The sequence below is a fragment of the Ovis canadensis genome, chromosome 5 (assembly GCF_042477335.2).
Source record: "Ovis canadensis isolate MfBH-ARS-UI-01 breed Bighorn chromosome 5, ARS-UI_OviCan_v2, whole genome shotgun sequence".
Classification (NCBI taxonomy): Eukaryota; Metazoa; Chordata; class Mammalia; order Artiodactyla; family Bovidae; genus Ovis; species Ovis canadensis.
In genome coordinates, this window is record NC_091249.1 from 21,164,042 (window position 1) to 21,191,364 (window position 27,323).

General features: G+C 54.9%; 1 protein-coding gene across 34 annotated transcripts in view; it reads left to right on the top strand.

Annotated features, from left to right (window-relative positions):
• EPS15L1 (epidermal growth factor receptor pathway substrate 15 like 1) overlaps positions 1-27,323 on the top strand; it is a 110,989-nt gene that overhangs the window by 40,848 nt on the left and 42,818 nt on the right. For 21 of the 34 annotated variants that reach the window (XR_011256929.1, XR_011256931.1, XR_011256932.1 and 18 more), the window contains 8 exons: positions 3,018-3,251; positions 7,341-7,498; positions 9,218-9,374; positions 9,659-9,744; positions 12,475-12,547; positions 20,743-20,904; positions 21,649-21,846; positions 23,815-23,979. Coding sequence is in view for 29 of the 34 variants with exons in the window: in XM_069589180.1 (XP_069445281.1) it covers positions 3,018-3,251; positions 7,341-7,498; positions 9,218-9,374; positions 9,659-9,744; positions 12,475-12,547; positions 20,743-20,904; positions 21,649-21,846; positions 23,815-23,979 (1,233 nt within the window). In the remaining 5 variants the exon portion in view is untranslated. The remainder of the gene's footprint in view (positions 1-3,017; positions 3,252-7,340; positions 7,499-9,217; positions 9,375-9,658; positions 9,745-12,474; positions 12,548-20,742; positions 20,905-21,648; positions 21,847-23,814; positions 23,980-27,323) is intronic. The other 13 variants (XR_011256930.1, XR_011256933.1, XM_069589155.1 and 10 more) reach the window with 1 other exon arrangement.

Below are 27,323 nucleotides of genomic sequence, written 5' to 3' on the forward strand. Positions count from 1 at the left end.
TCCTTTGAACCATTTTAGAGTCTCAGACATGGGCCTTTTCATCCTGAAATACTTCAGTGTGTCTATCCCCAAGCCAGAGGATTCTCTTAAGTTACCACCGTCTAATTCAAGATCAGGAAATTGGCACTGACATTGTGTAATTTATTGTACTATCCCTTGTTACTATAGGTTATATCAGATATGTTTTGTATATATACACACATATATATTATATGTATTATTTTATTAATCTGCTGTCAAATTGATTTAAGGATATTATTCACATTTTGCCAGTTGTTCCCCAAAATGTCCTTTATAGTGAAGGAGACTCCAGCCTCCTGTGTCTGTAGTCCTGTTTCTTGTAATCTAGGTCAGCTCCTGCATCTGTCTTCCTGTCTCGTGGTTGTGTGGGCATTTTTAAGGCCAGCGGTTTGTAGAGCGTCCCTTGGTGAGGGGTTGTCTGCTGCTGCCTCGCGATGTTCCGGGGCATGACTTCTGTGGGGCAGGTCCCCACTGGGGTGATGCTTGTTCTCCTCAGGGTTTGTAGAGCGTCCCTTGGTGAGGGGTTGTCTGCTGTTTCCTCGTGATGATCCGGGGCATGTGCTTCTGTGGGGCAGGTCCCCACTGGGGTGATGCTCTTTTTCCCCCGGGCGCAGGATGTTGCTAGGACGTGTGATGTCTTATTACACGTCTTCTGCCGTGATCGAGGTCAGGTGGAGGCTTCGGGATTCTCTCCGCAGTTACTGTTTTCCTTTGTGCTTGGTCTTCCGTGAGAGACGACGCGTGGAGGCTGAACACCCTGCACCCTCGCGCCTCTCCCCTGCTAGCTGTTGCGTCCTCCCAGGAGTCTCACCTGGATCAGTCAGGTTTCTGATAGTTGCCTTTTGAGGATTTCCTGGCTCTGTCGTTCCTTGTACATTTTCTAGCTTGCCCTCTACTGTAAGGGATTTGTTCACATCACAGTGGAGTTAGGGACGTGTCTGCTGTTCTCTGTTCCGTGGTTTAGAGTCCTTTACTCGCATGATTTATTTTGCCCAGTGGGAGCTCCTTGCAGCCCAGCTCCTTTGTCGTTTGGTTGCATTGTATCAGTCTTTGAGCATTTGCTTACTTTTGGCCTGATGTGATGTCCCCAGCTCTTGCTGTGTACCCCTTCTCTCAGCTCCATTATCAGCCATCGCTCCGGACCCCCAGTTCTTACAGTGGAAGGGTATTGGAGACCACGGTCTGGGCTCTAGAGTGCTCAGTGGTCACTGGGATGCCACTGCTTCCTCTGGCCCTTTCAGCAGACAGAGCCAGGAAGCAGGTGTCTGTGCAGACACGACCACCCAGCGTCCCGACGCTTCCCTGTTGGCTTCTGTCCATGCCAGGTCCCTGCACTCTTGCTCTCTTCTCCTTTAGCAGCAGCGCTAGATCTCTGTAGTTGGGGGCTCTCAGGTCCCACGGGCTGTCTTCCTGTGCAGCTGCCCTTCCTCCACACCCCTGCAGCTCCCCACCCACTTCTCCCAGCTGCCTGCTGGGCTGACTTTGCTGGGCCCCCATCTCCCCACCCTGGGCCCATGTCATTCTGTCCCCTCTTTTTCTTTCTCCCTTCCCTCCTCTTCATTCGCATCTTTGATCTTTCTCTCCGTTTTATGACATTTATTCTCTCATCTCATTACATTAAATGTCAAACGAAAATAGAATAAAGTAGCCCCTTATAGTTAAGGATAATGCTTTAATAAATAGTAATTAAGTTCAGGGCTTCCCTGGTGGCTCAGACGGTAAAGAATCTGCCTATAAGGCAGACCTGAGTTTGATCCCTGGGTTGGGAAGGTCCCCTAGAGGAGGGCATGGCAACCCACTCCAGTATTCTTGCCTGGAGAAGCCCCATGGACAGAGGAGCCTGGTGGGCTACAGTTCATGGGGTTGCAAAGAGTTGGACAAATTGAGCAACTGAAAAGCACACACATGATTAACTTCAGCAAAAAAAAAAAAAAAAAAAAATTGCTGAATAATCTGGGAATTCCTAAGTAATAAAAAAACAATGAAATACAATAATATCCATCTTCTGTTCTAGGAATTTTAAATGTATTTAAGATGAAATTTTATAATATACAAATGAATGAAAGCTTATTGCTACCTTACTATACTATGGTATAAAGCCTTTGAAAATTTAAACTTCTAGATTAAATTTAAACATTTTCGAAGAAAATTATGAATTTCTCATGTGATTCCGTTCATGCTCCCTTACACCCCACACTGCCCAGTTGTGTTTTTTCCCCCAGCACACATCAACTTCTCCGAGCATTTCCCGGGTTTCTCTGTCATCCTGGTCTTTTCACTGGCTGTCCATTATTATTTTTTAATTCATGGTAAAATACACGTAACAGAATTTATCATCGTAGCCGTTTTTCAGTTTGGGGGTTTGATACACTCCTGGGGCTGTGCACCCATCACTGCTGTCCGTCGTCAGAGCTTTTTGACCTGGCAGAGCTAAAGCCCTGTCCCCGTTAAGTGCTAGTACCCAAGCCCCTCATGCTTTTTTTTTTTTAAATTTTTTATTTTTATTTATTTTTTTTTCATGCTTTATTTTTATATTTCTTTTCTTTCAAATAGATCTGACTGTCCCAGGTCTTAGTTGTGGCGTGCAGGACTTAGTTCTCTGACCAGGTCCCTGCACTCCTGCCCTCTTCTCCTTTGGCAGCAGCGCTAGATCTCGGCGTAGTTGGGGGCTCCTAGGTCCCATGGGCCTAAGACCACGGGCCTTAGGTCCCATAGAACCCAGGCCCCAGCAATGGGATCATGGCGTTTTTAACCACCGGACCACTGGGAAAGTCCCTCTTTTTGTACTCATTTCAGTGTTGTGTGATTGAATGAACGTCTTGGAAAATCACGCATTGGTGGCATAGCTCATCAGAAAAGGTTTATTTTCACTCGTTCCGTTTGAGGCAGCCTCAGAAAGAGCCGTCTTCGTGGCATGCCTGAGCCAGTGAAGAGCTGCCCTCCGCCTGCCCTGGCGCTGGGCCTCGCCCCCCAGATGCCTTCTTTTGTCCTCGCAGGCCATGCACTTGGTGTACCGAGCCCTCGAGAAGGAGCCCGTGCCCTCCGTCCTGCCCCCGTCCCTCATCCCGCCCTCCAAGAGGAAGAAAACAATGTTCCCGGGGGCCGTGCCCGTCCTGCCCGCCAGCCCCCCACCGAAAGACAGCCTGCGCTCCACGCCTTCCCATGGCAGCGTCAGCAGCCTCAACAGCACTGGAAGCTTGTCTCCCAAGCACAGCATCAAGCAAGCACAGGTACAGCGCCCTCTGCGTGCTGGCCATGCCTCGCAGCGGCTGTTGGCACTGCTGTGTAGAGTCCCAGTAAGAGTTTGTTTGGGAGTGAGTCATTTGTGACCCAAGAAGGGTAAAGTCTGGGATTAAGTCACATCTTTATAGCATAGGTCTTAGGCCATCTGGCTGCTGTGACAGTGCCATAGACTGGGTGGCTTCCAAACAGCAGATTTGTCTCTCACTTCCAGAAACAAAAGTGCGAGATCTCGGCACCCCCAGACTTGGAGCTGGTGGGGCCGCTTCCAGGTCCACAGATGGCTGTCCTCTCGCTGTGCCCTTGCACAGCTGAAGGGATGCGGCAGCTCTCTGAGGCCCCTCTTACAAGGGCACACTAATCCTGTTCACGAGGGCCCTGTTCTCATGAGCCAGTCACCTCCCGGAGGGCCCCCCGCCACTTCTAACACCATCGCACAGGGGCTGAGGACTTGTGGTGTATGAACTGAGGGGGTCGCAGACATTTGGACCAGAGCAACAGGGCTTCAGAATTAACTTTCTCCTTCCCTTATACATAAACACCACCTTTCCCCAGACATACTGAGCGTGCTCCCTCCTCGGGGTGCTCTGCTCACCCCCCTGCCCCTCCTACCTCGGGCAGACCCTTGGCTGGGAGGGTGCGCCCCCAGATTGCACCCTGAGGCACCCGGCATCGCAAGGCCTCTGCTCGCAGGTCACTTGTCTGGAAGCCTGGTGTGACCGCTGCTGACCCTCTACCTGCATTCTTCTCTCTTGCACACCTGGCCTGTTCTGCAGTTAATTATGTGTCGTCTGTTCAGGTCCCCCCCTCACCCCCAGCCCTCTGCTGTTAGCTTTGTGAGAGCAGAGTTAGTTCCTGATTATAATGTCAGCATCGAGGAGAATCTCTGGTGCTCTGATGCTCAGTAGACACATGGTGCGTAATCAGATGACGGAGGGAGGCATCCGTCTCATGTTAGGAAAACAGGCGGGGGCTCCACCTCACCACAGGACAGCTCCTTATTTGTCAAAAGAGATGCTTCTCCCTCTGGCAGCATCATGAGGGGCTCGTTACGAAAAGGCACCATTGACGTTGTCTCAAACATGCAAGAACAGGAGATACATCTCTGCCTCACTTGTGGTTTCAGAGGCGATGAGCTGTGACAAGGCCAGCCAGCACCACGTGCGTGTTTGCAGAATGATGGAAGTGGAAATGAGAAATGCATAAGAAGACAGTGAGGTCTCTTGATAGTGACATTTGAGAAAAAGCCCAATATTATTTAGTTTTGGCTGCACTGGGTCGTCATTGCCGCACATGAACTTACTCTGGTCGCGGCAGGTGGGGCTGCTCTGTTGAGGTGAGCGGGTTTCTTGCTGTGCTGGCCCCTCTTGTGGAGCACAGGCGCTAGGGCACGTGGGCTTCAGCAGTCGCGGTGCACGGGCTTAGTTGCTCCAGGCATGTCGGGTCGTCCTGGACCAGGCATGGAATCCATGTTCCCTGCACTGGCGGGGGGATTCCTGGCCAGTGGACCACCAGGGGAGTTCCGGTGACCGTGACACACCTTTAAAGCTCGGTTTTCGACTTGTGAGGCTCAAGGAGCTTACATAGCTTGGAGTTGGGAAAAAAAAAAAAGATACCAGATAAGGAGGAGGCTTAGTCCTAGGAGCCTGTCGGAGAGGGAGGCATGGCCTCAGGCTGGTGAGTTGTGTGTGGCTCTTGGTGAAGGGCAGTCACAGCTGGCCCCGCCCAGGCACCTTTCCCAGCCTACCAGCTGTGCCCAGTACTTTCTGGGGCTGCCCTCTGGGGAGACAGACGATGAACTAAGCTTAAGATGATAAGCTTAGTTTACACTGGTAAACTGAGGAAGCTCCAGCAGTCCTGAGAAAGCAGAGCTTGGCCTGGCCTGGAAGTGTCCGGGAGAGGAAGGGTTGCCCTCCTGCAGGTGGTGCCCGCTGGAAGTCCCCGCTGCGGTGACATCTGAGCTGACACCTGAACGATAAGAGGCTACCCGAGGACGAGCGCCTGGCCAGGCTTTGAAGTGGGGACGTTCCCTGTGTCCTTGAAACAGGAAGAAGGCTGGGACAGGGTGAGCCAGGAGATGGTGAACCGGACTCAGAGAGGTGGGGCTGGGCCCAGTGACCTAGACTTGCATGAGCTGCTACTTCCCAAGACCCGATGCCTTTTTAAAAACTGTCTAGGTATTTCTGGTTGGGCTCAGTGTTGCTGCACGCGGGCCTCCTCTAGTTGCAGTAAGCGGGTCGCTGCTCTTCATTGCGGTGCTCAGGCCTCTTCGTGTGGACGCTTCTCTTGTTGGGGACTGTGGGCTCTAGGTGCACCAGCTCCAGTTGCTCCACAGTGTGTGGGATCTTCCCGGATCAGGGATCGAACCTGCGGCCCCTGCATTGGCGGGTGGATTCCTAGTCACTGTACAACCGGGGAAGTCCCAGACCCAAGACCTTGAGTCTGCAGAATTCTTGCCAAGAGTTCTTAAGTACCATGGGTTAGGCCATGTGTGGTGTGTTTCACTGACAAGGGAGCAAGCGAGACTGAGGTTGCTGATGGGGGCAGCCCGCCCCCTGGTGGTCTGGTGGCTCGCCCCAGATCCCAGGAGCCTGCTGCTAACCCCACCGGCTACACGGAGTACTGCTGGCCATGGTTGGGGGTCAGAGGTGGGGGTGTGTGTGTCTCCTTCCCCAGGAATAGGGGCAGCTTGTGGAATCACAGATATGAGAGCATGGGTCTCTGTGGACCCGCAAACTCCATGCCTCTCCCCTCCCCGATCCCTGCTACTTTCCTCATCCCTAGGTGAGCAAAGCCCTACCTGGGCCCCAGAGGGCCAGTTACGGGGCCCTGACCCCATGTCTCCTGCCTTGGTAGGTGAACTCTTCACCATTGAGGCACCAGGGAAGCCCTGCCCTGGCCCTGGTGGACCCTGGCATCTCCCCTTCTTGTGTAGGACTTGAGCAGGTGGTGTGAGGAGAGATCACACGTGCGCTGGGTGACCGACCACCGAAGTCAGAACACCTTGCTGGGCTCTCAGCTGCGTCCGCTGCAGCAGGGCCCTCCGGGGTGCTGGGTTCCCCCTGGGTGATGGTCGTGCTCCTCTGAGGCCCGGGCTCCCGCACCAACACTGCGGACTCTGCGTGCCCACCGGTCCCATGGGTGCAGTTTGCACGTCAGCCCCACTCACTGCGTGGCAGTGCCTTGTGTGTGCTGACACCTCCCAGGGGGGTCTGCTGGGTCTCAGGGAGTGGGCTCAGGCTCAAAGGAGGATGGAGTGCGGGGTCTGCAGCTGCAGGCCGTGAGGCTGGCCCTGTGGCAGCAGAGAGCACCCGCAGGTGGAAGATGGGGGGCCGGGGGGCCGGGGAGCCTGGCCTGGCCGCCAGGCCGGTTCTTGGGAGACAGGCCTTCCAGAACGAGTCGTCAGGAGGGTCCTCTCTGGTGCGCTTGAAGCCTCCCCCTGGCAGGGGTTACTGGCTTTGCTTGTGTCCCAGGCAGCGGGGTGGGCGGGCTGTTGGCAGATAGATCTGCTAGACCTTCACCTTTCTCTTGGGACAAAGGTTCAGGGCGCTGTGATGGAGTTGCAAGCGGCACAGACGGGCCACTGGGTGAGACTGACCGAGTCAGCATTCACCTTTCTGAGCCTCAGTTTTCCCATCTACAGACCAGAGATCCTGAGTCTGCCCGTCTGCCTCACGGAGGGTCTTCTGCTGAAATGAGCATGAGAAGACTTTAATAGTGTGATATCTGTAGGTGATAAAAAGCCTGAGGATTTTTTAAAAATAGAAGCTTATTTCCTTATTTTTGGCTGTGCTAGTCTTCGTTGCTTTTCTCTCGTTGTGGAGAGCAGGGTTGTAGCACGCAGACTTCTCTCTGGTCGCGGAGCGCAGGCTCTAGGCGCGCGGGCTTCAGTAGTTGCAATTCCTGGAGCACAGGCTCAGTAGCTGTGGCGCTTAGGCTTAGCTGCTCCGTGTCACCTGGGGTCTTCCCGAACCAGGGATTGAGCCCACATCTCCTGCGTTGGCAGGCGGATTCTTTGCCACCAAGCCACTTAGGGAAGCCCCAAAGCTTGAGGACTAACTTCTGAAAACCCCCTTCAGCCAACAGTAAGCTGGGTGGTGCCGGTGGCAGACAAGATGCGATTTGACGAGATCTTCCTGAAGACCGACCTGGACTTGGATGGCTATGTGAGTGGCCAGGAGGTGAAGGAGATCTTCATGCACTCGGGCCTCACCCAGAACCTTCTGGCACACATCTGGTAAGGGCGGACAGACGGACCTCTGCTCCTCAGCACTGGGCCTCACTGGCCCTCCCGGTGAGGTCTGGGCTGCGTGTGGGCAAGGCCGGCGCCGGCGGCTGTCAGGGCCGAGTGCGGGCCCGTCCCCTGTATTCCATGCGTGGCCACGCAGTCTCCGCCAGCGGGAAGGCTTCCTGTTTTGTCACTCAGGGGAGCTCGGGGGCGATCTGAATGGCCGGGGCCAGTTCTTGCTAGTGGTCCTGCAGCTTTCAGCACAGCCACTGGGGCTGCAGGCGCTCGATCCCGACCCCGTGCGGGTGCAGTGCGCAGTGAGGACGCCGAAGGCTCCAGCAGGGCCACCCTGGGCCTCGGGGCTGTGGCCGCGTCCCCGAGAGGCCCTGCCCCATGAAGGCCAGTGATACGGGGGTGGGGAGAGGGAGGCTCCAGTCTGCACCTCAGGACCGGTCGGTCACGGAGCCATCTCCACTGCCTGTGTCCTCCCGGGCCGGCAGGACAGTCTTCACAGCCCTGGGATGGCCAGCAGTGTCAGTCACTTCCTAGCTTTCTTCTCAGAGGGGTGAGTCCTCCCTTAGAGGGCTTAACCTGGGAGCTGTAAGAGAATTTCCATGCAGCTGGAGGGATGAGGCCCTCCCAGCAAAGCTGTGACATTCACTGGGAATGACTGGGGAAATAACTGTCCTTCACAATAATTGAGAGATGGCTGTATTGTGATGCAAGGCCCCAGCCGAGAAAACAGGCTGTCCCTCCTCAGGGAGCACATGCCTCCCGGTCCGTCACTGGGGGAGGCCCAGTTCCTGGTGATGACTCGGGTGGCCTGCACCCTTGGATGCTGAAGTGCCTGTGAACGGGATTCAAATTATGGCCTGATCGTCATGTAAAGGAAGGTAATTTATAACATGGATCTCGACCTGTAAGGGCCGACCCATAAATGACGCAACAAAATCACAGATATACTCGGGTTAAAGGAAGACCTGTGGAGGGGATGGCATACAGAGAGTGAAGTCCAAGGACAGGAAGAGCGAGCTCTAGACTGACCACTGGCACGCTGAAAGACAGTCTGGGGTTGTCTGCAGGTGGCTGGGGGCATGGGAGGGGATGCGATCAAAGCGGAGAGAACATGCCAGGAGGGATGCAGGGGCCGCGTGAGGATGTGGGCCTGTCCTCTGCAAGCGCCCAGGGAGCCTGTCAGAGCAAGCAGAGCGATGCCGCCCTGGTGCACACGGACAGAGCAGCCCCAACGTGTGGGCTGGAGCCCCTGTGCCTTCAGTGACGGGGAAGCGGGGCGGGCCGGAGAGACGAGACTGCAGATTGAGAGCCGCTGTGGGCTGGGCGTGCTGCGGGACTGGCTCTTGCCAGGAGAACCGGGAGAAATAGTTGCACTTCAAGCTTTCCTGTCCTGCCCTTGAATGGGAGCAAGAACAAAGATGCCTTAAAACCAGCCTTTAATAGAGACACTTGGTGGGATCTCGCCCAGCCCTGTTGGCTCCTGTTTGGGCCCGAGGCAGTTCTCCAGCCGGGAGAGGATCCCCCTCCTGCCTTGACGCTTGGGTTGGGGGCTGCTGTGGTGGGGGACTGCTCTTCAGTAGGAAAGGAAGTGCGGCTGTGGTCTGTTGTTTTCAATTACCGTCACGGTCCATGTTTCAGAAGTGTGGGTTCCTTGTACTCAGAACCGATGCTGGTGCTTGGGATGTGTAATCAGCATTGCCATGTTTCTCCCAGGGCCCTGGCTGATACGAGGCAAACGGGGAAGTTAAGCAAAGACCAGTTCGCGTTAGCTATGTATTTCATTCAGCAGAAGGTCAGTAAAGGCATCGACCCCCCTCAAGTCCTCTCGCCGGACATGGTGCCGCCCTCAGAGAGAGGCACTCCCATCCCGGTGAGTAGCTGCAGGTCCGTTCACTCCCAGTCGTTCCCCTAGTGTTCGCGGCGCTCCCCTCAGCCCGCCACCAGGTGGCACTGGCAGGCCACCGGGCAGGCGGGTGCTGGCGGTCTGCCCAGCCTTCGCCAGGGGCCCCGCGGGGTGTGTCTGGACCGCCCAGATGGTTTCCAGGTTGGGGGCTGGAGATGAATGATTTTACACCTCATTCCAAGACCTGTTGCCCTGCTGTCTTAGGAGGTCGGCTTGCTGGTTTGTCATCCTGTGTCTGAATTTGGTTCCAGGACAGTTCAAGCACTCTGGGATCCGGGGAGTTTACCGGTGTGAAGGAGCTGGACGACATCAGTCAGGAGATCACCCAGTTACAGAGGTAGGCTAAAACGACCCCTTCCCTCCGATTCCAGCCTGCTTTCCCGGGTTGCTGCTGGAAGCAGCAGAGGGTTGTGGACGACCTCTCCACTTGGCCATCATGAGTTTGTTCAGCAGGAGCAAAGGGACACAGATTCTCCCAGGTTCCTGAAATGACTTAATGAGCTCAAGTCCTGAGCTCCTCAGTGGGAGCCAGTGTGGGGTGTGGGGTCTCCAGCACTGAGGGCACCCCATCCCCTCCGCAGGAAGGCGTAACATCCAGACATGTAAAGCAGCTAGTCTCAGGAGGCGAGACTGTGACTTAGGAGGAGCCACTGGACGCTGTGAGAGGCCTCATGTCCAGGCTTCCACCTTCACTCCCAGCGCCACCCGCACACAAGGGCTTTGGCGGCTGTGTCTGTCCTCTCGGCGTCTGGCTGAAGGAAGACCTCTCCTTGCAGCGTGCCCTGTGGCCCTCTGTACAGCAGCATCCTCTTATCAGCTAATTCTGGGGGTGGGGGGGTGGGGCGTAGCCAGCTAAGGACCAAGGGCACCTGCCATCCACCAGAAAGCGAGTGTTTCTGGGCCGAAAGTGGAAACCGTGTCACCTTGCCAGAGCAAGTGAGGCCCTGCTCACAGCTGGGTGCCCCTCGGGCGTGGCTTGCACCCTGAGTGGAGCAGAGCTCTGAGAGGCAAAGGCAGCTGAGACCCCGTAAAACACCAGTCGGGTGGATACCTGGCTGGCTGCTCAGCTCAGCCTCGGCTGCCTCCTGGAGCCAGATTCTCTCCTTCGTGCTCAGCCCAGAACATGGCTCCTGCTCTGCCCCCGGCTCCCCGGGGCCATAGTTCCCAACCAGAGATCAGTGCAGGCGGCCTGGCAAGGTCGGGAGGGTCTGTGAGGATGGAGGGCTAGTTTCCTAGCGCCAGGGTGAGGCTGTTAATCAGGCGCGCAGGTAGAGGAGGGAGGGGGCCCGCTAACGCGAGGGTTGGAGTCCGGATGTCTGAGTCAGGCGGGGACTGCCTCTGCACAGCTGCGCAGCCTTGGGCAGCCTGGAGCATTTCCCGGTGAAGGTGGGAGGCGAGCGTGTGTAGAGCAGGTGTTTGCAGGAAGCTGGCCTGCATGACCTCGAGAGTGACCTTCAGGCCTGTTGCCTGGGGGTGTGGTGAAACGGTGCCTCTCCCCGGAGATGGGACCCAGTCTAATGGATCTGAAGGGGACGTTGTATTGTTAGGTGGTCCTTAGACCTGTGGGAACGAGCATGCAAGCTCTCACGGTGGTTTCGTGTCTGACCTGGCGACCCAGAGGAGGCCTTGTTGTTGAGCGGGTGCTGGGTTCCTGGCAGGGGAGGCAGGGTGTGCTGGCCGCATGAGGTTTCCGACCCGGAGGCAGCCCCTTCAGGCACTTGGTCGTTTCAGGCTGCTGTAAAAGCTGCCCCGGCCGGAAGGGGCTTAAGCAGCAGACGCATAGTCGCCTCATCATGGAGACTGGGGGTCCCGATGGAGGTGTAGACAGATCCGGTGTGCAGTATGGTGTGTCTCCTGACCCACATACAGCGTCTTCTTGGGGTGTTGTCACATGCTGGAGGGGCGCGGAAGGTCTCTGGGCTCTCTTGTAAGGGCGCTAATCCCCTTCCTGGGAGCCCTGTCCTCATGACCCAATCACCTCCCAACGGGCCCACCTCCTAACACCATCACAGGGGGTAAGGGTTTCACTGTATGAACTTGGGAGGGGCACACAAGCCTTTGTCTCTCAGGAGAAGAGCCAGGCTGGTTGCTTCCGGGGGTGGGGAGCCATCTGCAGCTAAGGTGGCAGACAAGGCCCCAGCAGGCACCCGGTGTGCGCAGCGGCCCACCACAGCCTGCTATGAGCAGTAGCCGGGCTCAGAGACCCTCACCCACTCCTTACGACCAGCCCTCTCGAGTCCCTGGCCCACTTTGCATCACTCTGGACTCGACCGTGGCTCCCCCGCTGAGCTCTGCCTCCCTGTGCCCGTTGACAGCAATGTTTTGCCGTCGCATTTTCCCCTTGCAGGCTGTGTCCTCAGTCCTTCCTGGTCGTCCGTTGTGGGACACTCCACCCCCTTTCCTTATCCTGTTGGGTTTCCCTCCACGGTGCTTAGGTTGTGTGCGTTCGTGTGTTCACCTGTCCCCGGTGAGCTCCTGAAAGCCGGGCCCCTTTCCACGTGTCCTCGGCGCCTGGTCTCCCGAGAAGCAGGAGCTCACCATTCATGGGCAGGCGCACCAAGGGCTTAGAGAGCGTGTTCATTTTCTCTTGCTGTTTATGGAATGGCTTAAAACAGCACAGATTCATTCGTGCGCAGCTCTGCAGCTCAGAAATCCAGGAGGGCTCAGCTGGGCCCCTGCTCAGGGCTTCACAGGGCCAAGTTCAGGGTGCTGTCCAAGTTCCTCAGAGCTGGAAGTCTGGGGCCTCCTTTCCTGCTGTATGTCGGTGGGGCTCATTCTGCTCTGAGGGGCGGCCCTGTGCCCCTCTCCTGTGATCCCTCCATCTTTAAAGTCAGCAGAAGCGTGTCCAGCCCTTCTCACCCTGGGCGTCACTCCAACACCCTCTACTTTCAAAGGCTCACGTGATCACGTTGGGGGCCAAGCCTTGTGGCATCCGCAGGTTCCACCCACACTTGGAGGGGAGAGGGTGACTAAAGGCAGATGGTCGTTGGGGAGAAGTGTGGGGGAGACGGTCAGCTCATTCCTCATGCCCTCTTTCTGTGCTTTCACGGACTGTTCAAACACACAGAGAGAAATACTCACTGGAACAAGACATTCGAGAAAAGGAAGAGGCAATCAGACAGAAAACCAATGAAGTACAGGTAAGCACGTGGCTGGCTTTGGTAGGATGGACCTTGTGTCAGATGTGGTTCAGGGGCTCCCGGCAGGGGTAGTGGGGCAGGGCAGGGGGGGCAGTGTGGCACTCATTGGAAACTCAGGCTTTTGGGGATTTACAGGTGATTTATTTTGAGTTTCCTGTAACCGTAGATAGTGGATTTTTTTTAAAGAAAAATGAGATATTCATGTAACGTAGCATCCGTTCTTCTGAAGTATATAATTCAGTCATTTTTAGCATATTCTTTATATTGCTTAACCATCACCTCTGTCTAGCGCCAGAACATTCCCATCGCCCCGAAAGGAGATCCCATCACCGTTAGCAGTGACTCCCCATCTCCTCCTCTAGCCCTTGATAAGCTCTTTTCTGTCTCTATGGATTTGCCTGCTGTGGACATTTCGCAGAAAGGGAATCATACTACTTCCCATCCTTGATGTCTGCTTTCTCCCACTTAGCCTGAAGTTCTGAGGATCAGGCAGTGCTCTCTAACCTGTTCTCAGGATGGCCCTGCTTGAAGAGTCTCCTTGTGGAAGGTGGTGACGGCGGACACTGGCGGTCTGAGTTGTTTTTCAGTCGTTCAGTTGTGTCTGACTCTTTGCAACCCCATGGACTGCAGCACGCCCAGCCTCCCTGTCCCTCACCGTCTTCTGGAGTCTGCCCAAGTTTATGTCCGTTGAATCGGTGATGCCATCCAATCATCTTATCCTCTGCCACCTTCTCCTTTGCCTTCAGTCTTTCCAAGCATCAGGGTCATTTCCACTGAGTTGGCTGTTTGGGGTCTGAGTGCCAGGGCTCAAATCTGGCTCTTCTTAGCAGCTGTATGCTTTTGGGCTAGTTATGTAACATCTCTAGACCTTATGCAACGTTGGTAATGAGTGTTCTGCTCCTCCAGGCAATGGGCTGGAGCCCGGGATCTGGCAGGCGCTCACCCATCTGGGCAGAGTGAGGCTATGCTGGAAACAGTGGTCAGTGCCTGGGAGCTGCACACTCGAAGACACCTTGGTTCCCAAGATGTCTCAGGTCTGAATGAATAGAGAATGGCTCTGCCACCAGGGGGAGACGTGAGTTGTCTGTGTGCCCCCTCACCCTGAGAATGCGTACTGCTGGGCCTGTTGGTCTCCATGCAGGGCCTTTGAGTGCTCTGCGCTCAGAGCTGGGGGAGAGGAGTGAGGCGGAGCAGTCAGCACTGTGGCCCCACCGTGGCTCTCCTGGGGGACTGCAGGTGCTTGGCTCAGCCTCCTGGCCTCAGTCTTCCCGCCTTCCGGCCGGCAGTGAGGAGCAGCGTCTGGCCGTGATGTGTGGGCGCCGTCCCACCACCCTGCAGTGGGTGGCTCTTTCTGGGCCGCCTCCTAGGGCAGCGGCCTGAGCCGGGCCAGGGGCGGCAGCACCCGACTCAGTGAGGCTCAGGGGTCTGGCAGCACTCTATTGCCCTCCCCCTCCCCTGTCCCACGAGGGCTGGGGGATGTAGTGAGACACCCAGCGGACAGACGGCGCGCAGTGCCTGCTCACCAGGCAGGAGGTGTCCTCTGTCACGGCTTCCGTCTGCAGGTGGGGTAGGGTGGGTTCTCACTGATTCACACGCTGCAGTGTCCAGACACTTCTTTCCTGGCTTCTCACTCTGTACACGTTGGCATCGGGGGTTGGGCCTTAGATGGTCCCCTGGCATGTTTTGGATCGAAAGGCAGGGAACAGCCTGCCTCTGTCGTCGTATTTTTTTGTTTTGCTTTTTTGCTCAAGTAAGCTGCATCATGTCTGAGGCCACGGGTGAAGGGACTGTTTTTCTGGGTGTTTGCTCATTCTGGTGTATTGCTGTCACCTCAGCCCTCTGATTTCTACCCGTGTCCCAGAACTGCCCTCCCGTATCACTCACCTTCCACCTTGTTTGGTGCAGGGATGCTGGTCTCATCCCCCATCTCCCCTTGGCCCTGGCCCAGCCAGCCACAGGAATGCCTGGCCAGTCCTCCTTCTCTTGTCTTTGTCACTCTGTACGGGCTTCTGTCCCTGGGGATCTGGGTGCTGTGATGTCCTTGAACTCCTGGGAAACCAGTCCCCAGGTCTCTGACGCCTGCTCCTGGGCGATTCTGAGAAAGCCGTGGGTCGGTCTGGTGTCTAGAGGTGCTTTGGTCTGCACAGCAGGCTGCATGAGGGCCCCCAGAACCTCGCTGCTGGGCTCTGACAGCATACTCCTGCAGCCTTTGAGATGTGGTGTGTGGTGGCCCTGTGCACCCCCACGACCCCTCGGAGCTGGAGCAGGGCCAGCGCCCGCCAGGCCAGCTCCTGCTGCATGGGAGCCTCACTTGTGCTCAGACCAGGGCGGGGCTCTGCTCTGACGAGATGGCAGCTCCCTAGGCAGTGACAAGACACTTTATTTATTCAGGCCGTGCCGTGTGCAGCATGGGGGATGTACTTCCCCGGCCAGGGATTGAACCTGTGCCCCTGCATTGGAAGGCAGAGTCTTAACCACTGGACCACCAGGGTCCCCTCAGAACACTGTATGTATTAAAGCTCTTTTGTGAGAACCAGGTTTGGCTCCGGTTCCTGTCGCCTTTTCCCAGATGGGTTTGGCCAGGAGATTGTATGTCACGCCTGCCAGCATGGGCTCCAGGGTAGGGCCCAGCATTGACTAGGAGGCCTTGGTCCTCGGGCCAGTTTATGTTTGGTTTTAAGCAATGGGAGCTTCAGCTTCGGCCCCCAAAGGCCTCCCCTTCCCCCTCCCATCTGAGGGGTCTCTCCATTTCCATGCCTGTCGTCCTAGTGAGATCCTGTGGCATCTTTGCCTGGTTTACTGTTCTGTTTTGTGTTTCTAACAACAGCTTTATTGAGATGTAACTCACATACCTTATAATTAATCCATTTAAAGTGTATAATTCAGTGGTTTTTAGAATGTGCACGAAGTTGCACAGGCGTCCCCACAGTCAATTACAGAACAGTCTCATCCCTCCAAGAAGCAGCTCCATACCCATCAGCAGTCCCCAGCCCTTCCCAGGCCTTGGCATCCGCCAGCGTACCTCCCGCCTCTGGCTCTGCCTCTTCTGGGCGTTTCCTATTCACCAGTAGCACCACTCATGTGCCGTGGGCCTTGTATGTCTGGCCTCTCTCCGCTCATTGTGGTTGCCAGGGTCGTTCCTGTTGTTGCCTGTATCAGTGCTTCGTTTCTTCTTCCTTTTAAAGATTTATTTATTTATCTTTTATTGGGTTTTTATTCTATATTTCATTTATTTGTTTTTGCCTATGCTGGGTCTCCGTCGCTGTGTGTGGGCCTTCTTCAGTTGCGGTGAGCAGGAGCCGCCCTCTAGTTGGGGCGCACGGGCCTCTCCTTGCGGTGGCTTCTCCAGCTGCAGAGTGCGGGCTCTAGGCACGCGGGCTTCAGGAGCTGCGGCTCACGGGCTCCAGGGCACGGGCTCAGCAGTTGCGGCTCACAGGCTCCAGGGCGCTGGCTCAGCAGCTTCGGCTCACAGGCTCAGCGGCTGCGGCTCACAGGCTCCAGGGCGCGGGCTCAGCAGCTTCGGCTCACAGGCTCAGCGGCTGCGGCTCACAGGCTCCAGGGCACGGGCTCAGCAGTTGCATGCACGGGCTTCGTTTCCCTGCTGCATGTGGGACCTTCCTGGACCAAAGACTGAACCCATGTCCCCTGCATTTACAGGCAGGTTCTTTGCCACTGAGCCACCAGGGAAGCCCCTTCATTTTCTTTTCGAATAGCTGAATATATGCTTCACTGTGTGGCTGCACCGCACTTTATTCATCTGTCCACCAGTTCGTCGCTGTTTGGGTTTTTATGTTTTTTAGCTACTGCAAATGATGCCACTATGTATATTAACGTGCAGGTTTTTGTGTGGACCTGTGATTTCATGTCTCTTGGGTATGTATATCTAAGAGTGAAATTGCTGGTCACTTGGTAACTCTGTGTGTAACCCTTTGAGGAAATTCCAGACTGTTTTCCAGAGTGGCTGCACCGCCTCTCATTCTCACCAGTAGTAATGCAGACGGATGCCAGTTTTGCCACACCCTCGCCGACACTTGATGTTAGTCCTGTTTTTTTTAATAGCCTTCCTAGTGGGTCTGGAAGGCTATTAAAAAAAGGCATTGTTAACATCAGGTGTCGGTGAGGGTGAGGCAAAACTGGCATCCGTCTGGTGGAGAAGGCGATGGCACCCACTCCAGCGCTCTTGCCTGGAGAATCCCAGGGACGGGGGAGCCTGGTGGGCTGCAGTCCCTGGGGTCGCTAAGAGTCAGACACGACTGAGCGACTTCACTTTTCTCTTTTCACCTCCATGCATTGGAGAAGGCAATGGCACCCCACTCCAGCGCTCTTGCCTGGAAAACCCCATGGATGGAGGAGCCTGGTGGGCTGCAGTCCACGGGGTCGCTAAGAGTCAGACACGACTGAGCAACTTCACTTTTCTCTTTTCACCTCCATGCATTGGAGAAGGAAATGGCACCCCACTCCAGCGCTCTTGCCTGGAAAACCCCATGGATGGAGGAGCCTGGTGGGCTGCAGTCCACAGGGTCGCTAAGAGTCAGACACGACTGAGTGACTTCACTTTTCTCTTTTCACTTTCATGCATTGGAGAAGGAGATGGCAACCCACTCCAGTGTTCTTGCCTAGAGAATCCCGGGGACGGGGGAGCCTGGTGGGCTGCCGTCTGTGGGGTCGCACAGAGTCGGACACGACTGAAGTGACTCAGCAGCAGCAGCAGCAGTGGGTCTGAAGTGGCATCCCATTGCCCACAACGCTTCCCCTGATGATGGTGAGCATCTTACCGTGTGCTCATTTGCCATTTGTATATCTTCTTGGAGAAAGCCAACTCATACCCTTTGCCCATGTTTTATTGGGTGGTTATCTGCCTTTTTGTAGCTGAGTTGTAAGAGTTCTTTATGTTTTCCAGATAAATTCTCTTATCAGATATATGATTTGCAAATATCACGTCCCCATTCTTGGGTTGTCTTTTTGCTTTCTTGACGTTGGTCCTTCGAAGCACAAAAGTTTTAAATTTTTATGAAGTCTGGCTTATTTATTCCATTTTTTGCTCTTTAAAAAAATTTTTTTTATTTTTTGGCTGTGCCATTCGACCTGTAGGATCTTAGTTCCCCAACCGGGGATGAACCTGTACCTTCTATATTGGAAGTGAGGAGTCTTAACCACAGGACCCCAGGGAAGTTGCTACTCTTACTTTTGGTGTCATATCCAGGAACTCATTCTCAAATCCAAGGTCACGAAGATTTACCCCACATTCTCTTTTAAGAGTTTTGTAGTTTTAGCTGTTAAATTTAGGCCTTTGATCCATTTTGAGTGAATATTTACGAATCGTGTGAGGTGGGGTCAAACTTCATTGTTTTGCACAAGGAGGGCCGGTTAGATCCTTTTCTTGAAGAGAAAAGATTCCTTTTTTCCCCTCGCTCAATTGTTTTGGCACCCTTTTCAAAAATCAATTGGTCATAGACATGTGGGTTTATTTTTGATCTCTCAGTTCTGTCCCACTGATTGCTGTCTCTATGCCAGAATCACACTGTCTTGATTACTGTTGCTCTGTAGTAAGTGTTGAAATCAGAAAACGTGCATCCTCAACTTCGGGTTTTTCCAGGCTGTTTTTTCTGTTCTGGATCCCTTGCATTTCCTTTTGACTCTTGGAGTCTGTCTGTCAGAAGATGACTGGCATTCCAGTTGGAATTGAACTGGGTCTGTAGGTTGTCTGGGTTTTTTTTTTCTGTCTTGTCTTTGCTCAGATACCTCCTCCACTCTGACCCCAGCATCCTTCCTAACCAGCAGCTGGCAGTCCTTCTTCCTCTGGGCTCCTCCATGACGGCTTCTGTGTTACAGAAAGAGGCCCAGGTTCCTTGACTCCCCCCGTGACACAGCTGCTGGGTCTGACGCTCCTTCCTCTTGTCTCCCCGCCTCCACCGTCGCTTGTCCTTCCCTCGGATGCGGCAGACCCACATTTCTACTCTGCCACTAGCCTTCTCTCAAAACATTTGATTTTATCCCTTCTAGACTTGTCACTCTCAAGGTCTGTTCTTCAAATTAGAGGTCAGGGACAAGGAGACTGGGGAACAGAAAACCCAGTCCGACAAATAACTCAGAGATGTGCTTTGGTGGACAAAGAGGAGCGAGCCATGACTTTCTGTCCTCAAAGCAGGGAGAGGGAGGGACTTCCCTGGTGGGCCAGTGGTAAAGAGTCTGACTTCCAGTGCAGGCAGTGCAGGTTCGATCCCTGTTCGGGGAACTGAGATCCCACAGGCCGTGGGGCAACTAAGGCCAGGTGCCACAGCTAGAGAGTCTGCGCACAGCCTCAGAAGATCCCGCATGACACACCTAAGGCCCGACGCAGCCAAACACATGGATACGCATTCTGTAGATATTAAAAAATCAGGGAAAGGGAGACCCTGCACCTCCTCTGGGTTGTGTTCTGAAATGACGTCAGCCTCTGGCAGCCCCAGCCAGTCCAGGGACCAGTCTCACCACTCCTGTCTCCCCAACACCCCAGCGGTTCCCTCGAGCCCAGCGCTCCCCTCGAGCCCGCCGCTCCCCTTGAGCCCGCCGCTCCCCTCGAGTCCTGCAGCCTCTCCTCGAGCCCACCACTCCCCTCGAGCCCGCCGCTCCCCTCGAGCCCGCCGCTCCCCTCGAGTCCTGCAGCCTCCCCTCGAGCCCAGTGCTCCCCTCCAGCAGGCTCGCCTGGAGCCCGCCGCTCCCCTCGAGCCCGCCGCTCCCCTTGAGCCCGCCGCTCCCCTCGAGTCCTGCAGGCTCCCCTCGAGCCCGCCGCTCCCCTCGAGTCCTGCAGCCTCCCCCATGCTCAGGCTGCGGTCGCCTTGCCCTCAGCCCCAGCTTGAGTCCGCTCCCCGCCACCACTGCTTCCTCGTGCCAGCCTCAGGCCACACTCTCCCTTCCCATTCCGTCTCCTTTAGTTCTGTACCTTGCAGGTAGATGTGACATTCACCTGGCTGAAAATAAGACAGCGACGCCTCCTACCCCCCCACCCCCACCCCCTTTCCCCCAGAGGTGCAGTCCGTCAGCCCCCGCGAGGCCTTGCACAAAGGTCTTGTGAGTGTTTAAGGAGAGATGTCTGTGCCTGTTCTTGCCTTCCTGTGTGCACAAGTGCTGGTGTGCCTCGCGTGTGCATGCTCTGCCGCGTGCCTTGTTCTTTTTGCTCTGTAACTCGGCCGCGGGGTGAAGTGCTCCTCAGGGTGCGTTGTACTGAAAGTCCAGCCAGGTCCGCTTGGAAATTTACATTGCTTTCAGATTTTGCCATCATAGACAGTGCACGTTTTCACACTTGCCCTTCCACCTCTAGGATCCTTCCCCTAGAAGTCTTTAACAGTCAAGTCCGAGGACACCTGCAATGGCTGTCTTGGAGCCAGGCTCCTCCCGCTTGGAGGAGCGTTAGCGGTCGGAACCGTCATGTCCTGCTCCCATGTTCGGCTATCCACAGGGCCTCCTGGCTGCAGAAGCCAGTGGCGTCTGTGGTGTGGCACGTGGCCTCTGGTGCTCTCAGCCTGCTCTCCTTTGATCCAAGTGGAGCACGGCATCCCCTTCTCTTACAGGCCCTCTGCAGCCCCCCACCTCCTCTGCACCTTCCTGGCTTTTCCCTGGCTGCCACCTGCTCGTCCTATGGGTCCACTGAAGTCTGTTTCCCCTGGGCTCTTCCCCCACGGTGCAGCGTCGGTCTGGTCTCCCCATGCCCCTGCGACCCTGACCGACAGCACCCAAGCTGTCCATTCCTTCCTGGTCATTTATGTCTGACTCACGCCTCCTCCCTCCCGCCTTATGACCACCAGTCACTGAAGAGCTCCCCTTGCCAGGAACCCAACCCCTCTGCTGGTGCCTGGCCTCTCTCAGGACATCAGTAAATACTTCTGGGGGCCTTAGTGAGAGATGCAGCTGGGGCCGCCACGCTGGGACGTGTGCATTGTTTGCTGTGGTATGTGTGGTTCTGTAGGGCATCTTTCTATTTCTTGAAATAATTTTTATTACTTTTTGGCCGTACCGCACAGCATGCAGGATCTTCTGTTCTCCAGCCAGGGATTGAACCCTGGCCCCCTGCAGTGGAAGCGTGGTGCCCCAGCCACTGGACCCCCAGAGAAGTCCCTGGAGGCTGTCTTGGGGGCTCTGGCCTCGGCTGTGGCAGTTAGCTTGGATGTGCCCCCGTTTTAATGAGTCTCGGGTAAATTCATGTGACCCTTCCCTAGGAATTACAAAATGATTTAGACCGGGAAACAAGTAGTTTGCAAGAGCTGGAGGCTCAAAAACAGGATGCCCAAGACCGCCTGGATGAAATGGACCAGCAGGAGGCCAAGCTCCGAGACATGTTGAGTGACGTCAGGCAGAAGTGCCAGGACGAGACCCAGATGGTGAGTCGTCGTCTCCCCACGCCCCCGGCCCAGCAGGAGGAGAATGCTTTTTAGGAACTTCCCGGGGCTCACCATGACCTTGAATCAAGGCTGAGACCTCCTACTGGTTTAGTAGAGTTGTTGAACGTGTCATTTGGGAAAGTGTCCAAGGATCTGTGGCCTGACCTCTGTCTTACCCGCCTTGTCAGATATATAAGTGTGAACCTATGTGTGAACACCCCACCCTGGCCCGTGGGACACAGCATGCCCGTCTCACCTCCACCAGCTGTCTTTGCCGCTTGTCACAAAACAGGGAGGCTGTGACCTCAGCAGGTCTCTGAGAAGAGGGGATGTTCAGCCTCAAGGGAGGGCTTCCCTGGTGGCTCAGAGGTTAAAACGTTTGCCTGCAATGCAGGAGACCTGAGTTCAATCCCTGGATTCGATCCCTGGGTCAGGGAAGATCCCCTGGAGAAGGAAATGGCAACCCACTCCAGTATGCTTGCCTGGAGAATCCCATGGACGGAGGAGCCTGGTGGGCTACAGTCCACGGGGTCGCAAAGAGTCGGACACGACTGAGCAACTTCACGTTCACTTCAGCCTCAAGGGACAGACGGGTTGCCGATGCTTCTCCCACGTGTGGAGAGGGGTCCCTGTGAGGAAGCTAGGCGTCCACTTTTTGGGCTTGTATCTCCCTCCCTGGGTCAGCTCATCTCAAGAAACACAAACCAGAGTTCTTCCTCGACGTCGCGTTTCATCTCATTTCAGATTTCCTCGTTGAAGACGCAGATCCAGTCTCAGGAATCTGACCTCAAGTCCCAGGAAGATGACCTGAACCGGGCCAAGTCTGAGCTGAACCGACTGCAGCAGGAGGAGACGCAGCTGGAGCAGAGCATCCAGGCTGGGAAGGTTCAGCTGGAAACCATCATCAAGTCCCTGAGATCCACTCAAGACGAGATCAGCCAGGTGCCTCCAAGGGGGCGGGCGGGGCAGGGCCTGCCACCCCTGGCTGGGGCTGGGCTGGGGCTGGGGTGGGATGGGGTGGGATGCAGCTTCTGGGGTCTCCTGCCAAGCAGGGTGGTGCCACAAGCAGGGCAGTTACGGAGGTGTGTGCGGCCGCAGTCCCAGCTGTCTGCGCTGCAGTAGGTGTCTCCCTGGCTCCTGCCCACCTCATTCACGTTAGATTCTCTCCTTGGGAGGCTTTGTTCAGCCTGAAGGTGAAGTGCTGAGAACCCCCAGCATATGTTCCCCCGTCATGTTGACTTTGGCCTGGTGGGGTCTGCTTTGCCTCACCAGCCTTCTGCTTCCCTGCTGGAGTGTGCATCGTTTTTGGAGGAGTGGATGCGGGCTGGCTGAGCACATGACGTTAACTGCTTTGAAGAGAGCCTAGGTTCAGGACCTGTCTCCCCAGCCTGGGTCCTTGCACAAATAAGAGGACAGAGTCCAGGATGCCTTCTGTCCCTGTGCAGCTCAAAGGGCGGCGCAGCGAGGAGGCCCCACCCCCTCAGGAGCTCTGCCCCTCCCTGGCCCTCTCTGGGGAGAAGGCCCCAAGGCCTGCAGCCGCTGCCCTGTGTGGAACGGCCAAAGGCCTCCTTGCTGGCCCTCAGATGGCCCACCTACACAGTGAAGGTTATGTTTGACCTTGGCAATATCAGAATGCACATCCATGCTTCCTTTCTTGACTGAATGTGGCTTTCTTTCTTGGCTTTTTGCCAGTTTACAGGCAAAAGTTGATTACAAACTCAAACCTCAGGGATTTGATAACATATATTGTGCTTTTTGGGGCTTCCCTGGTGTCTCAGATGGTAAAGAATCTGCCTGCCATATGGGAGACCTGAGTTCGATCACTGGGTTAGGAAGATCCCCTGGAGAAGGCAATGGCTACCATAACTCCAGTATTCTTGCCTGAAAAATTCCATGGACAGCGGAGCCTGGTGAGCTGCAGTCCATGGAGTCACAGAGTCGGACACGACTGAGCAACTAGCCCCAACAATGTGCTTTATTGTTAATTAATATCTGTAGAGGCTTTTCCCACTCGGCCTTTTTGCTCTTGTTGCTCAGCTGCTCAGTCGTGTCCGACTCTTTGTGGCCCCATGCACTGCAGCACTCCAGGTTCTTCTTTCCTTTACCATCTCCCGGAGTTTGCTCAAACTCATGTCTGTTGAGTTGATGATGCCATCCAACCATTTCGTCCTCTGTCGCCCCCTTCTCCTCCTGGCTTCGATCTTTCCCAGCCTAAGGGTCTCTTCCAGTGAGTCGGTTCTTATTAGCATCAGGTAGCCAAAGCAGTGGAGCTTCAGCATCAGTCCTCCAGCCTTTATAAAATAGCATCCAAGACATAAACGTATGTTAGTGATAATAATGATGATATTAAACATGATAGCTACTACTTACTAAGGCCACCCTGACAGACACTGCGAGAGGGCTCTTACTCATCAGTTCCATTTTGGAGAAGAGGAAACAGCGGTGAGGCCACCAGTATGCAGGAGACAGTTAAGATAAAGCCGGGGTCCGTCTGCCTCCACAGATTGCCGTCCTTTCCCTGGCCTCCCATGCCTTCTCCAGGAGGAGCAAACGGGGCAATAAAAATCTCATAAAGCGAAATGACTGCTGAACACCACTTTGAATAGGCAGTGAATCTGAGTTTTGTCCCGTTTCAGTTCATTCCGAATCAGCAAACGTGTATTTGAACACTTGCCTCTCTCAGGGACCGGGGATACAAAGAGGCTGCATAAGGGCAGCCAGAATGGGGTCTCTCTCTCTCTCTCTCTCTCGGTTTATGACCAGCCTCAAGTTTGTAAACTTGGCTCTGTAGACAGATAACTCAGCTATCTGCGTGAATCATCTGGGGCGGGATGCCCTGAGAGAGAAATGTGTTGCCTGATGCATTCCGCCTGAACCCTCCTCCGTGCTAACCATGTCTTATTTGTCCAGGCCAGAAGCAAGCTCTCACAGCTGCACGAGAGCCACCAGGAAGCCCAGCGCAGTCTGGAGCAGTACGATGAGATGCTCGACGGGGCCCCCGGTGTCAGCCTGAGCAACCTAGCAGACCTGAGCGTGGGTGTCTCCCTGACAGAGAGGGGCGGTTTTGGAGCCATGGTAAAGGTTGAATAAGTGTTTTCCAGTCCTGGGGTTGGGTCCCATGTTGGGCTCAAGAGAAGGCCCCTCCTGCTGGATCCAGCCCTCGCCAGCCTTAAGCCTATCCAAGTGCAGGGTGTTGCTCGTTTTTGCAGCTGCTCTGCCTCTTCCCCACCAGCCCTGCAGCCTGGCATCCTCTGGGACAAAGCCGAGGATAGGCCTGGATCCTTTGTGAAACCAGTTTGTAAAGAACTCCATCTTTGTGAGCTAGTGCCTCCCATTGGGAGGGCTTCCCCAAAATGGGACAATTCTCACACATTGTGAAACCCCACATTCTCCTCATTGGGAGGATGGAAAAGTGTGTGTGTGTGTGTCCGTGTTTCTACAAGGAGCACCTTGAAAAATCACAGGTGGAGATAAAGATCAAAAGGAATGGCAGTCAGCCCTTCTAGGGTGTTGCTGTGTCACCCATGAATTGGCCTGTCTCCTGAAATGTTGGTCACATTTGAAATGTCAGCACTTGGCTTCACGCCGCAGGACCCTGGGGGTCCTGGTGGGGGGCTGCTGGCATCCAGACAGTGTTACTTAGTCCCCTGTTGTGGCCAGAGTTCACTGCTCGGGCCCCGAGTCCTGGTGTGTGCTGTTTCCGGCTCACTTGGGCTGGTGAGGGCATCTCTGTGCTGCTGCGGGAGCCGGGGGGACACAGCTGGTCTCTAGTTGCCTTGTGCGCTGCCCCAAAGCCTTTGGCCGCACGCCCTGCACTGCCGTCTCCCTCTCCAGGCTCCTGCTCCTGGCCTTGTTCGCTCTGTGGATTCCTCCCCCTCCCCCTAACAGTTCAGCCTCTCTGTCTCTCTTCATGAGAGACTCTGGGCCTTTCTCGACGTGTCTCTTTTCTCAGTGGCCAAGTGCTCTGTCCCTAGGATTTACGGGAAAGCTTATGCCTGACTCTCCAGAGCGCTGAGAAGACGCTCTTGGTGTTCTCATCTGTCTCCCATCTCTGGCCTCACCTCCTCCCTCTGCCATTCACACATTCCTCTCCACTTGGAAAGGGCAGACGGATTTCCGTGTCCGCTCCAGGGCCCACTTAGGCAGCTTCGCCATCTGAACAGAGACTGTGAACGGTGCTCTTTCCTGCGCCACCCGAGGCGGAGTCTCCTGCTTGAGCGTCTGTCTGCCTCAGCGCGTGTGTCCAGCTTTACAGCCTTGCTCCTACTTGCGCCGTCTGTCCAGGTGCCCTCACAGCTCTCGGCTTGCCCGTTCCATCTTAATTCATGGGACACTCTTAAATTCTGTCGCGCAGGCTTTGATAAGATGGGTTTCCTTGGATAAAAAGTTGGCAGGGAAGTGTCATTTGGAAAATAGGGATTCTCCTCCCCCTCGGGCCCCCCGCCCAGACTTTTTTGCCTTTATTTTTATTCATCTTATTACAGATGTTTACATGATGGTCAATCCATCTTGAAACGTTGACATCACATGTGTTACATAGAAACCCACAACCATTGTTTGGAAGAAAAACTATCTTGTTGCACAAATACAATCTTTAAAGCACTCACTTTTTGGTTTGTTTCCATTTCTTAATAAACACTGTGAAGAGGGCTTTTGTTCACTCCTGAACATTTCAAGACTGTTCCCAAGGAGAGGGAGGTCTCTTAGTTCTCTTCAAAGGGGATGAAAGCAAGGGGCTTAGTTTTCTGAGAACCAGTGTAACCAAAGAGGTGCGTCTAGAGTGTTTTAAGTCTGGACAGTTTTACGGAAGTCACTGGCTTTAGTGTTAGGCCCACGTGACTTTACTTTGTCCGAGATGGCAGGGTTCTGAAAGCCGTGTTTATTCCTTGTGTCTCATCTGCTGATAAGGGTGCTGGCTTCTTATCCTTGGAGTCAATGCTCAGCCAGCCTGTCTACTAGAGAGGAGCAGAATTCAGCTTCACCACAAACTCATCACAAAGGACGGGCTTGTCTGTCACGTTCAGCCCCTGGCCTACTGGAGCCACGTTTATTGACTCTTCAGAGCAGATGATTGAATAGGAATTTTGTAAACCTTAGCTCCACCTTTGGTAACTGGACGTCAGACACAATGGGGGTAGTGGCACCGTGGGAATTGGCAAGGGCTATCAAACAGAGCTTTTATTTTCTCTTGAGAGTGCTGATTGCGCTAGCACACCACGCCCAGACCCCGTCTAAAGGGGTGGAATGTAGCAGAATGCCACCCTGATGCCCTTTCGGAGTTGTCACGTCTGTTTGCTGAGACGTGCAGAACTGAAGACTGGTCAGGGAGCTCCTCGTTCACGGTGCTCGCTCTCTGCCGAGCTTGGCCACCGCACTTGCACCTCCCAGGTGGGCGGATGGCTCCGTGCTCCTCAGTAGGTGGTCAGCAGATGGTGGAGTTGATGGCGTCCTTGTGCCAGGGCAAATCTAGCTTTCTGCTCTGAACCTGGAATGGAAGCCCTCAGTGGTAAACGGTTACCCTAACCACGTGAATCCTTTGAAGGGGAGGGAGCGGCTGCTACCTCAGGCCAAGCAGTTGCTCCTGAGAGAGAGAGAGCAGATCTGCCTTTCAGTTAGGGGGATTGCAGCCGGAGCACCCAGGAATCAGTGTCTTCTCTGCCATCGTCCACTGTTGAAAACATTAAAAAAAAGAAAGTACCAATTAGCAGTGGTACGTCACTGCTAATTAAAACCAAATAGAAGCTTCCATTCTATTTAGTTTTCCAGGTTGTCATTCTTAATTCACTGCTCTCTCCTGGAACAAATGCATTCCTTTCCCCAGGGCTGCAGGGCGTTGATTTTCCTTGCTGGCCGCCTGGCTTCCGTAGATTAGGACTCCTCCAGCCTGTTGGTCTGTTTCAGACCCCCACTGCTTGCTGGCACAGGCACCTCATGGTAGTTGGCACCACAGCATCCTTACTGAGTCTGTGTGTCGTGGACTCGGGCGCTGCGCTTGGGGACGTCGGCACTCACTTGCCCCAGACCTGGCTTGGCTTCTCCACCTCGGGAAGCCCTGTGGTTGGAGGCCCCAGGTAATCTTTCTCAGGTAAGGAAAACTGTTCCACATCCGTCAGAGGGCAGGGGTGTTGGTCCATTCCTCGGGAGCCTGGGGCTTCTGTTGGCCTGGTACCTCTGAGATACATCCTGCTCCCTGGAGTCACCCAGCCTTGTCAGGACCCTCCCGTGGGCACCTCTGACGTCACTGTCCTGCATTTTCATGGAAGCCCCGGCTCTCTCATCATCTGGTCTCAGTCAGTTGGAATAATGGCTGAATTTGCCAGCCCCAAGGATGCTGACACATTTGCCAGATTCAAGGAGGATGTTGTGCTTTTTAATGTCATAGTGAAACCTTTGTGTTTTCACTGAGGGTGTGTCTTTCT